Consider the following 13,633-nt stretch of genomic DNA (forward strand, 5'->3'; position numbering starts at 1 on the left):
TATATATATATATATATATATATATATATATATATATATATATATATATATATATATATATATATATATAATGTGTGTGTGTATGAATGGCAGCATTGAGTTTATTTGTGTCTTTAAATGTTTTGTAAAAATAAATAAATAAATAACTTTTGACCGCCTGTGCCAACATCTGTTATTGTAACACACCCCCACAAACACACGCGCGCGCCCTCGTGAATGGAGAGCGCGCGCGCCGCTCTGTTGGCAAACTTTTGACGCGCCCTGACTTTCACAGTGCAGATGCGTTAGATAGAAACTATTTGTCAGCGACTGACTTGAATTCTTTTTTTTATTATTTCCACGGTGATAAGACGTCCGACGCCTCTGGTCTCATTGTCTGACCGTGAGCGGAGCTATATTATCCTCCACCTGCTCTTCCTTGTTTCGGAGTTTGCCCTCGGTTTCAACAGGAGCCTAAACTTTCACAGCAACTTCCCTCCACACTTTGGCTCTTTGGCATAAGCCGAGACGCTGCGTCCGCACCTCATGAGCTCCTGGAAGGCAGCACTTGTATTTCCTTCATCTAAAGAGTAAATATATTGGCAGACACAAGAGCTGTTGAAAGGAAAGCGGTCAAAGCGTCTTCTTGCTCGCTGGGAATTATAAGCTAGTCGTTTATTTGGAGGTTAAGAGGACAGTTTCCTAAAGAGGGCAAAAGTTTAACAGCACCATGAATGGAGCGATGGTTTTCCAGATGTGGATCATTTTATTGTTGGCCACTTTAAGCAAAGTCGGGAGGGCTCAGGTCGCCAATGCCAAAGTGTTGAGGGGAAACAGCAGGAGAGACGGTAAGATGCCTGTTTTTGTTTTTGTTTTTTCTCCACTTTATAAGGTCGCAGCCTTCTTGTTTGTATGAAAGATGTTTTGAACCATTTTAGACAACAAAGGGGGAAACAAAGTGAGTTTTAAATAAATGAGACAGCTTGTAAATGTTCAATGATCAGGAGAAATGAGCAACGGAAATAACTAAATAAATGTTTAACTATCCCAACGAGCATCAACCAGTGGAGAAAGCAGAGAGAGAGAAAAAAAAAAGCATTTTGTGGCAGACTGTCATCAGGGTGCTTAGATCCTGTCATTGGTTCTACAACTTCCCTAATCCATTGCATACTCTCTGGAAGTGTGCCACACTTACTTTTTACTTACCCTTGAGGCTGAAGTCATACTGCAGTGCCTATGACTGTACACCTTCACTCAACCGCAGGGTTGCTTTTAGCTGGAAAACTTGAAAATATGTGAGTGCATTACATTCTGTCCAGCAAAGCTGCTCTTCCAGGACTGCATTATCTGAAATCATTTTGAGTCTTTGTTGATGATGAGCAACGCATGATGCATAATCATAAGGGACTTGAACTTTAAATGTGAATGTATTAAATGATCTCTGTTGCACAATCTAAAATACAGTGTCTTGAGAAAGCATTGATGCTGGTTGAACATCTACCCACGTTACAGTCAAAAACTTCAATGTGTTTTATTAGGATGCTATGTGGTGAACCTGCACAGAGAAATACATCACTGTGAAGTTCAAGGAAAATATTGCAGGGCTCTAAACATTTTTTTTTTCTTGAATGAATATCTGAAATCTGAATGCAATCAAATGCCGGTTTGTATCAAAAAATTACTAACGAGGGTCCACAAGTCTATATACTGTAAGCACAGCTGTTTCGTAAATTCCTCACAGATCTGCTAGCGAGCATTATTGAACAAATATTTGGACTTTGAATATCCGTTAGCACTGCTCAACCCATCATCAGGAAATGAAAAGAGTATGGAACAATTTCAAACTTACAAAGTTGACTCAACAAAGATAAGATGGTTTAACAATAATGCCTGCCACACATTTAAGATTTTTTTATTGTAAAATGTTTGGAGAGCTTTTGATATATGCTTTCTGTTTGCAGCTATTTGGTTTATGACATAAAATTCTAATAAAATACATTACAGTTTGTAAAGCGACACATTTGGCACAAACAGAAAAGCTTAAAGTAGGGCCGATGCTTTTAGCTGAAAAACATGAAAATGTATGAGCGCTTTACCACATCAAACTATATTGGGTTAACTTGAGATCCATTTTAATTCTGCATGTATCTGTTAAAAATATAAACACTTACATTTATGCATGCTACTTGTTGCAGTATCGAGAAAATGTTAGTTTGAATGATAGCAAGTGTGCTGTGTCAAATGTTCTCTTTCTGCTTGTCAAATGATTGTGTGTGAACTGAATTATCTCACACAAACAGTCACAGCTGTTCTAGAGTGGCAGACTGAGAAAAAGCTGGCAGGATAGAAAAAGTATCTGAATGCAAAAAGTTAAAGTTTTAAGATGATGTCAGATGAACCAGTGGCTGACAGCTTGAGTTCCCAGTTTCGGAAAAAACATTGCGTAGAAAAGGACAAGAATATATCATAAAGCTAGAAGATCACTAGGATGCATTATTAACATAATAATTTGCTTTTAAAGTAGTTATTTGTTATAACTGTTTCTGTCCAAACTGATGAAAGGAGTTTTAACTTAATCTCAAAACAGATATTAGACAGTTAACATGATAATATATATTTTTAATAAAAAAATTCTATATATATATGGATATATATATATAGATTGTCAAGACTGTCTTCAATGTAAGAAACTGTAACCTTTAAAATCTACTGAGAAACGTCCAGGTCCTAACTCAAGACAAATATGTAGGTCATAATATGAGCTGTTGTATGCTCAAATCATTTTGAGCATACAACAGCTCAAAATGATTTGATATTTCAATAAACTTCATTTATATTTTAGACTTTTTATTACCTTTCATATGCATTGCTATTAGTCCCATCACACTATTGTGTATCTCCTTAGTGTTTCAGTTTTGTTGGAAAGATGTGCAGCCTTTGGTAAATAAGTCTTAAGTATGTGACACTACAGAACACACAGCTTGTTGTGCTACTAAGCCAGACTACCACCAGTTGTACTTGACATGTTGGAATGTCAAGTATGTGCCTTTGCAAGAGCATTTGCATAATTGGATTTGCTTTTGAAATGTTTCAGCAATTATCTATTTCTAATAATATTATTATGAACAACTAAACTCTTCTTATGCTATGCAATCACTTTTGCTTCTCCAGGACAGTTCACTCACCTGGCCATGGTAAATGTTTGGAGTGTCTTTGACACCAGGGTTGTGTGACCAACTTTTCGACTTATTTAGCTAATAATTATTTGACTGTGGACAATCAAAAACTTTGCAGACATTGGTAAACATTCATCAAGTTTAGAACAGAATAAAAAAAGAAGGTGACATGGCAGCAAAAGTAACCTTTTGTCCTGAATATTGTAAAAAAAAAATTCAATAAATCCAACATTTGGAGTTCAGCTTATAACTGATGGGTTGCTGGTTTGAGCCCCGACTTACTAGTTGTGTTTGCGGGCAAGACACTTTCTCTGCTTTGCCTGCTGGTGTCGGACAGAAGGCCCTGTGGTGCCGTTGCATTGCTGCCTCGCTTCTGTCAGACTGCCCCAGGGCAGCTGTGGGCAGCTTACAATATGTAGTGTGTGAAGTGTAGTGTGAAGTGGTCTGGGGTCCTGAAAAAGCGCTACACAAGTATTGGCCATTTACCTTTTACTATATGCCTACTTTATAGCATATGTCATTGACATGACAAATCCCAAAGTTATTTTCTCAAAATGCTAATTTCTTCATGCTGAAGCCCAAGTCACACATGTTTTTAGGTGATTTTTCTATTTTTAAGATTATGAAGTAAGATTAAAAATAAAACTAGTTTACATACACAAATAGACACCTGAGTGAATGTATTCCTTCATATCTTTGTTCAGCTCTAACTATGCCAAATGACTGCGCTATACATTAAGGCTGATTGGTGCTACAGAATGTTGTTTGAGCTGTTATGCCTTCAAAAAATATTAACAATCTTCTTTTAGCACATGACCAAGCAAAAAATTGTTTCAATTAATTGTTAGTGTTCTGCTATATTCTGTTTGCTCATCCAAAACTCACAGTAAAGGAGTGCCATCCTAAGCTGAATGTGGACAAAACAATACTTCACTGCTAAAAGCTAGTGGTGTACCTTTGATGACCTCTGTAAACTTGCATTATCTTCAGAATAGTAGCTCTAAAGCAGCCCCACTTTCATTAAAAGTAAAGCATGTGGGGGCTATTAAGTCGACATGACAAGATAAGATGGTTGTAGAAAGTTTGACTTGAGATTTTAATAACCTAACAATTTCAGCAAAAGAAAAATTGACAGTCCAGTAATGTGTTCTTCAGATTTCTGTCAGTTTTAATTTTGCTACATGTGCTTTAAGGTAGTTTTGTTTTGTTTTTTTGTTTTTTTCAATATGAGTGCAAACAATGTTTCTAAGTAGTTGAATTATTTGTGTAGAAAGTGCATAATACTGCCTCTTTAAGAGCTCTTTAATCCACAACAGTCTTGCTATAATTCACTCTCTAGAAGCTCTCATAGCCAACATGTATTAATAAGTGTGTGTTTGTTTTCCTCGGCTGATAGGTGGAACTTGAGAGCTTAGTTCCGGTATTTGATTGACTGGTTCTGATTAGAGTTGCTTCCATGTGCATAACCTCATGCTGATAGGGACACCCAGGCATTCACTTGTCCACTGACTACTGTGAATGAGCCTGTGTGTCCCAGAGCATATTTATTAAAGGAGGTGTTACTTCATAGATATTCTGACAGAAAGTTAGACTCCCCTTCAATTAACCCTGCCTCACTAGATTCCCTTACTTCCCTCTTAAGCATTTTTGGCACTTGACTCATTTTTTTTTTCCATCTTTTGTAATATGTCTGTACATCAACAGTCTGTTGAGATTCAAATCAACCCCCAATATTTCCCCTCTTTAACATAACCCAATTTCTAAAATAACCCACAAATAAACACAATGAATGCTGTAAAAAATATAATGCAAGCAGTTATAAACTCTTGGGCTATGTTCACACAGCAAATCTTGATGCTCAATTCTGATGTTTTCCTAAAATCCAATTTCTTTTTTTAATTTTTTGCATGGTTGCTCATATTACGAATAAATTTGACTGCAATCAGTATTCAAAATGACTAACTTTCAAAAAAGAAGAATGTAGATATGCAGAAGTAATAGTGGATTCCACAATCTATGGGTCGATTTTAAAAGTATTCAGCAATGGGAGCCAAGAACATTCTTACAAAAACATAACAAGACAAAGAAAACTAACAAAGAGTCAGTACAACAAATAGCATTGGCCTTTTGTGGAGGTTTGGTGGCAACTTCTGTAGAAAAGTCTATTTAGATGCGTAGTCAGATCAGGAAGACCAGGAGTGGTGTGATTGTGATGTAATATACTGAAATGAATGTTTTTCATAATTTTATAATAATTTTCAGCCATCGTTTAGTTCCAGGTTAACTGCATATGGTCTGTTCTGATGCAGAATTATTATTCATGTCTCACATTAATAGTGTAAAAGTTAGATGAAATGTGATATGCTTGTTCAGACTGCAGATGCTTTACATACTATCAGATGTGCATTGGTACATACAATGTGAAAAAAAGTCTCTAATGTACGGTGGTTTCCAGAATTTTACCATGTTCATACTGTAAATTAGAGATTTTCTTACTACAGTGCAGTACCATATAAGGAAGTGGCAAAATTAGATTTTTTGGGGGATGAAAATATCGGAATTGGTAGATTCACACTGTATTGAAAAAGTTGGATATAGGTTGCATTTAGGGTCGAAACAAATCATCGTGATTAATTGATTATTGAAATAATAATCAACTAATTTAGTCATCAAATAATTGTTAATTGGCGTATACGGAGTGTGAACAACATAATTTTCTGAAATAATTGCACACTCTGAACAGAAATAAAGACAAAACTGTTCAATAAATATATAGCTATTTTTTTACATGCTACAAATGATTAAGTGCACACAAAAGGAATGCTGTTTTATTGTATTGTAGGCAATAAAATATTTATTTTTCTTCCAGGAAGTGGAGTATTTGCTTACTTTATTTTGTACCTGCCGCAAAACACCCCTTTTATCTCTTTATCCGTTTCCCATCTAAAGAAAACTTCTTAGATTAATAAAAATAATTTTAATCCTAAATCTTCTAAGGGTATAAATATGTTCAAGAGCATACGAAATGCTTTTAATCAAATTTTAATTTTCACTCTTTAACATTCCCTTTTTTCTTGGTGAGGTTATTATGAGAGTTTAACGTGATTTTACAAACATTGTTTAAAACAATCATTATTGTTTTTTGTGGTTAACAGTCATGTTACATATTTTCTACAGCTACAAAACGTATTATTTTTTTCTTCTTTCATGTTGATGGTGATAAGGGAAAACAGATAAGGAGCTACTGGCTGGGTGCATTGCTGACTTCTCTTGGCCCCTTTCCACTTTCCCTTCATCAACTTTCCTGATTTATTCACTGAAATATTCCGAAAGGAGAGACATTTCCAAGTTTCAGATTAAGTTTATTGTCCCAGTGTTTATTACAGTTGGTGCAGGATTGGGTTCCAGAGTCGTGGCGGAAAGTTTCCACACCAAAGACATTTGCAAGTTCTTGTGGTCACCTCTGCCATGTTGTTTAGGATTTGTTTGCTTTGATTATTTTAATTCTGTGGTTACTGCACATAGCTTATCTAATGGACAGTCTGATTTTATTCACCAGCTAAAAAAAATCAGTGCATACCCAGTCAGCATAAATTTGGCTAATTGTCAGAAGAGGATGCAAATATGGACCATGCATTACATGTTTGCTTAAATCTTTTCACATTTTGTCACATTATTACTAGAAGCCTTGTGTATTTATGTGTGTTGACATCATGAGGGTTTCACCATAATGTTTCACAGTGAGAATAGCAAATTTTAGATGATATGCAGTGTTAGTTTTCTGTCTGCTGTAATTGTAAAATAAAAAGTCAAACGTTGATTCCATTTGACAAATTACCACAATTTTGCTATATTTCTTACATGGCTTTGGGCTAAATTTATTTAGAGATGTTTTGATGTTTTGTTTTTTTTTTTGTTTTTTTTAGTGAAGACTTTTTTTCTCGTCACTTTTGCTCAGCAGTGTACAGTTGTGGAAAACAAGACTTTTCAATTCCACGCTGTAGGGTTCATTTACTACATAGGTGACTTTTGCAGAAGACTGGATTTTGCTTTGGGGTATGGGAGCTAAAAAGGACTAAACACAAATCAGAACAAAACAGTTCAGATTTTTATTACTGCCCAAAATTGAAAACCATGTCTCACTTCACAAATATGCACCATTTTGAGATTTTTGGTTGTAACATAACAAGCTGTGGACATTTTCCAATTAATTAACACTTTTTCCAAAGCGCTGCATAGGTCAAAGAACTGTACTACACACATATCAGCCTAGCACTAAATATGACAAACGGATGGCAATGCAGATGCTAATGCCCTTCTTTCTAGAGTATAATAGTTAAAAGCGATAGAGGGAGAATAGGAACAAGAGGTAGCTCTGGAAGCTCTTATGTGAGCAGGAGATGACACTCCTCAAACATCTGTTTCAGCAGCAGTCACTCTTTAAAATTTTCCAAGAACATTTCTTATCCTGCTTTGTATTGTAGAACATTGTTGAAGGTCATCTCTGTTCATGGGAGTTCTAATTTTGGGAGTTCTCGTTGCGTGTATGAAACTATCTTTACTAAGAAGGAAAATAGTCGCCCAAGACAAAAAAAAATACACCAAACCCCATATTATCTCACTATTGTTACGCTGGTCACATTTTTAAGATTTTTTGGTTTATATAGAAAGGCATAAAAAAGCTATGTATGAAATATATTACTGGGTTTGGTCATCATAATGCACCTTCAAGCAGTCATTCAAAAAAGTTTAGAGTTTGAATAAGACATTTTTGGGCTGTGATACATTTTTTATCTTTAAGCTCTGATATTTGGAGAGCAGCCTATGCTCTGTTGATTGTTATAATGTGACAAAATGTAAAAAATAAAAAAAACACTTCTTTTGATATCTCTGATATCTGTTCCTAAGAATAGGGAAGACACAAAAACCATAATCTAGAACAAGACTTAAACGATGCTTGTGATTGACTTATGTTGACTTACGTATTATTGTGTGCACACAAAATCTTTTATTTACTGCTTTGTTTCTTAAAATCATTCATAATGCCAAGCAGGATTCTTTGATTTATAACTTACATTCATTGTTTAATTTTTAAAAGAGTTTTGACACCAACAAAGTGTGAAAAGCTCACATATTCACTTGTAAACTATGAAATATACCATGAAAATTCTGCCTCTTTTTATTGGTAATGTGTGTTGTACAGCAGCATTTCTCATAATGAGGCTCTTTGGTAGATGTACAACTGAAGGAATAATAAATGAAGCAGTCTAAGGATTTAGACTACTTCATGTTCCAAACAGGTGCAATTGAAGTGCTACATTGGAAAAGCAGTCATGCTTACAACCGTGGTTAACTTCCCATGCAGAAACATGTTTGACATACTGGTTCAAATATTCAATGTCAAGAAGCCATTATTTAGTTAAAGAGGAGCTGAGCTTAACAGAGAATATAACGTCTGTTCTTGGTTGGGCCAGAGCTTCCTCATGTTTTGTTAAAGCGCACTGGCATAGCAGTCTAAATCCTCTTCTTCTAATAACGCCCTTCTTATCTCTTGCCTTCCTCTCTCAGGCCCTTCTTATCATTCTGTGCTTCTCCACATATCACTCAATCTCTCCAGTTCCTTCTCTTTTAATCTCTCTCTGTCTTATTTCTGACTTTATCTTCTCATCTTTTTGCCTTCTGTTTCAGCTGTTTTTAATCAAAAGCTGCAGTTCTGATAGCAAATGTTGCAAAACGGCATTGCTCGTATGCACTTCGGCGTCACACAAAACTGTTACATAAGCAAGTTTAACGCATTAAAGTTAAATGCAGTTTGTAAAACTTTAGAAATTTACATAGATCTATAAAGCATAGATCTATAATGTGATTGAAAGGGCAAAAAATGCATATCTGCTTTAAAGTTTCACTCATAATGAGAAAAAACCTTACAAAATGTAAACTCAAGTGTAGTGGCTGTGGACCCAAAATGTTTATAATGTTTATAGTCAAGTTTATTTGGATGTTTTCAACAATGAGGCAGTTCAAATTGCTTTGCCTCATAAAACATCATACAGTCACAAATTATAAAACAGAAAACAAACATTACATTTTATCAAATACTATAATTAAACTCAAGTAAATACACAATAAACATGATCAATGTTCTACTTACTACTAATCAAATGCAGCTTGAAACAGGTGGGTTTGGCCTGGATATAGTGTCACCGTTTTAGTGACGCTAGAAAGGTTTTCCCAGAAAAAAGTGTTACACTATTTGATATTTGTTGTAAATGATCACTGGTCAGGAGAGAGCTACATTGGGAATTGGTGAGCCTGCATGTACAATTGAAGCTCATCAGACATTTTCTTTCTTTCATACAATAGACAATAATCACAAAGTGTTTATTTAGTTGATCTATTTCCTGCTCTTCATAGACTTTTTATGTCTAAAGGTAATTAGATTGACTATTAGATGTGTTTTGTCCTGAAATGGGTTTTCTTAGAATCTCCTATTTTACTGTGGCCATTTGTTGTGTGTCTCTTCTGCAGGCTCCAAAGCAGGGCAATTTTTATAAATATGTGCAGATCACTTATCAACTCACATATAGTCACTACAAATGCTCCAGAATGTTCCTGTTTTGTCACCTTTAATACAAGAGGAGCAGAAACAGACGTCCAATTGGGATTTGAAGTGTTACATTTCTGAAACATAACCAAAGTCAGAAAACAGGTTGTGACCTTCTGATTTTAATAATTAAATTCAGAGATATACTTCCTGGAAACAATAACCTGACACACAGGCATCGCTGTGTTTTGTGTCTTACTTTAAAATCAGGAGAGATTACTCCTTCCTCCTCTATAGATATTGATGATGTAGATTCTGTTTTGTTGAGGTTAACAGAAATTAGCTGAAATGGCTGAATTACTTTACTTAAAACAAAATCACCAAACAGAAGGCTTTAGCATTCTCCATATATTCAAGTTTGTAGTTAATGGAAAGTAAGTAGTTGTCCTCACAAAAGCCCTTTTCTGGGAGACAATTTTTTCCTGGTAATATGCTTTTATCATGAGGAAAGATGCAAAGAGGAGTAATAATGAAAGGCAAACCATCCTGGGTTCTTGAAATACCTTTAACAGTCAAAATAGACTTTGAAGTTGGTGACATTTAAATTACTTACCTAACAGATTACGTCACTTTCTGGAAAGAAAGTCAGCGGAAACTTGAAAATACCGAAATTAAGCTTGAAGAAACTTTGCTAAAGAATACTTAGATTACAAGAACGGCGAGTCTTAGAAACTAAAGGAGAGCAGACTTGCTCAGTCAGAACAGTAAAGTGCATTCTTATTTATTTTTGTTTTAAAAGTAGTGTTTACTTGACTTTATCTCTAATAAATTACAGCTCTGTGAGAATGTGAGAATGAAAAGACTGTTTTCATTTTTATTAACTGGTTTTGACTTCTTGATTAAATCATATTTAATATGAGATCCTCTAAATCATAAAAAAAAAACTGTGTATTCATTTGGCATGAAACGGGAAGATCCAGTCTTCTCTTTATGGGCAATGATGTTTGTGAGCTTGTTTACCCAGTCTTGTCATATTAAACAGCAGGATTTAAAGGGGGAAGCACAGTCGCTGAGGTTATTTGGAATTCATGAGTCACATTGAGTCCCATCCCAGTGCGCTGAACTGCCCACCCACCTCAGCTCGCTCACATCCAAACACAATTGCAGGACCTCCCTTTCGAGGGAATCCCCCAATAAATAGCTGTCATCATGAGATATAAACATCCACAGTCTGCTCGAGCCAAAGTCACCACACCTCTAAATGTTTGGCAGACACTATTGTCATCTCCTGCTAACAAGTATTAGGGTGTTCACCAGTGAGACATTGTGGTGTGGGGAGGGGTAGGAGTTTAATTTCTTTCTATTACAAAAACAAAAACAGAACAATTAGTGTGAATTATGTCTTGCAAAATGATGCTTATGGTCATTCATAAGGTGATACTTGGATTTTAATATGAAGTTTGGGCAGCTGATGAACAAATCTAGAAAAAACCTGAAGGGCAGAGAAGAGAAGGAGGGAAAAGGTGTTTGGAAAAAGATACGCCTCGTTCAAAAAGCGGTCCCTCCACTTTTCTGCTTCGTCAGCTTCCAAAGAGATGGAGAGGACCAATGGCAGGACAAAGTGATAGAGTATAAAAGAGGAGATAGACGAAAGCAGGAATGATTGAGGAGTGGAGAGGAGAGATAAGACATTTCTGGAAAGGGAGAGCAGAGCCAAGTATAGTATCAAACATAAGCAGATTATCTGATCTCAACATCTGATCAGAATCGAAGCCAAATGAGATAAAAATACAGAACCATGACTTTTTTTTTTTATTCCTTCTATGTGCTCAGGGAAGTCAAAATATAATTTAGCTTCTTAATCTCATACCTCCAATATCTGTCTTTGGCTTTAACTATTTGACAAATATCTGAATAGCTGTAAGAGAAGGCTTTTCATGATCTGCTAGAAATAGAAAATGGTTTTCTGGAGAGAAAAAAAAAGGCATTCGGGCAACATAAATAAATGCTCCAAAACATCTTCATATCTATAATTTTGTCTATAAATAGCTATAATGCATCCCATTTAAACAATATTATCTATGCTGGTAAAAAGCCTGTTTTGGGGTTTTTTACTCTGGAGGCACAGAATTTATAATTTCCAAAGAAAATAGTTTGTTTGCAAAGTTGTGATTTGTGCAGACTCATTTATCTCTTCTAATGTGTATTGTCTTCCTTTGGCAATAATAACTCAATTTACCATCCAATAAAGCACTTCTGAAAATGAGCTGAGTTGGGGACACAGCGGAGGAGAATTAGAAAGCAAGCTAGAGGGTGTTAGAAAGACAGATGTTTAGTTTTTGTGGAGCACAATAAGCCTTGGAAGCTGAAGCATCTGAGTTTTAGTGGATGTAGTTAAAAAAGGAAAGTATGACAGAGGAAGCAAGCAGTATTTGCATAAAACAAACATTGTCAAGGGAAGGACAAAGTGAAATGGTTAGAAATTAGAAATGGGTGAGCAAAAGGAGAATTAAGAGAACAAGGAGTCTAAACAAGGACAAGGTCTTGAGTAGAAGATTAGGACAAGCAGCATGCAGCAAAAAAGAAAAGGCAAAGAAAATGACAGGGAAATTCTGCAGCCTGCCTGTATGTGAGTTTCACAGAAAACAGCTGACAAGTGCATGAACAAAAGAGCTGATGAAAGATGGAGACGGGAAAGGGATGAAATGAGACAACAGAAATAGAGCATGATGGATATGAAAGAGACGCAGTAGAAGTGTGAAAAAAGCAGTGATGTGGGAGAGAGTGCATGGCATCACAAAAGAGAAACATGAGAACCAGGGCTGTGCTGCATAAGCAGAGACGGCAAAAAAATTAACCAGATTGTGATAAGACAAGTACAGAGGGAGAGACGGCTTGAGGAGGGATTCAGAGGTTTCCTGAAACTTAAATAAAAGTCTGATGAATAAGAAATGGAGTGTAACACATGGGAGTAAAGCAGCATGCAGAACACAGCATGTGCTTTGAAAGGATGTAGATTAAGTGCATAGTGATCTTCTCTAAGTGTTGGCTCTGTCTCAGTCCTTGAAAAAACAAAGCTTATGTGGGTAAACAGCAAAGAGATGGAAAGCCTGCTGATGTGCTGGTGGGAGTGTGTTAAAGATTCAAAGATGAGGCTGCTTGTTCATGTGTTTGAGAATGGATTTTGGATGACACTATAACTGTAGAATATCGCAGCTCAAATAGCACTTACAATGTAATTGCCACTAAAACATATATAATGCTTGTGAGAAGTCTGAATATTTTCATCAGCAGCATAAATTTTTCAGTAATTTGGGGATTTTACTGAGACAGTTGAACATTTTCCTTTTTCCATTATGTAGGGACTATATAACAGAAATCTACTATGAGCAGAAAAACAAGAATTGTGTGCAAATCGTACATGTAGCTTTAAATATATGCATACTCTATCAACAATATTTGGTTGAACATCCCTTAGGAAATTGCAGACTGCTGACATTTCATTGCCTATCAGCAACTTTTGTTCTAGCGAGATATTTAACTTGTCTTCCCGTCAGAACTTATAAAAATTAATTAGCTTCCCGGTAAAGATTCGGTTTATAAATATAGTCTTTTGAAGACTTCTCACTCCTCAAAACAGTGGGGAGTCAAGAGTGTCAACCTTGACATAACCTTGACAGTTATGTCAAGGTTTCAGTCTTTTGACCAAAACTGTCTCTTCAAATGAAAAGAAATATATTTCTTTTCACGTGTTTGTTTTGGAGGAACTCAGGGTCAAGCAGCCTAATAGGTGCTAAACACTGCCTACAGTGAAGTGATTGACTAAGAGGCTGCTGACCAAATAGGTGCCTACTTAAATATTATCTTCCAGCATGACTGAAAATTACAGCTACTCACATGGAGAAACCAAATACCTTGAGAAATGTTTTGTTGT

The 13,633-nt window shown here is 35.8% G+C and overlaps 1 protein-coding gene across 1 annotated transcript in view; it reads left to right on the forward strand.

Moving 5' to 3' along the window:
* The first annotated feature begins 253 nt into the window (after nt 1-253).
* The window catches only part of pdgfd (platelet derived growth factor d), a 57,015-nt gene continuing 43,635 nt past the window's right edge, over nt 254-13,633 (forward strand). The window contains exon 1 of the mRNA XM_055029096.1: nt 254-827. Within this exon, the coding sequence (XP_054885071.1) occupies nt 710-827 (118 nt within the window). The 5' untranslated portion in view covers nt 254-709. The remainder of the gene's footprint in view (nt 828-13,633) is intronic.

The sequence above is a fragment of the Poeciliopsis prolifica genome, unplaced genomic scaffold, assembly GCF_027474105.1.
Source record: "Poeciliopsis prolifica strain line A6 unplaced genomic scaffold, Auburn_PproV2 SCAFFOLD004, whole genome shotgun sequence".
Taxonomy (NCBI): domain Eukaryota; kingdom Metazoa; phylum Chordata; class Actinopteri; order Cyprinodontiformes; family Poeciliidae; genus Poeciliopsis; species Poeciliopsis prolifica.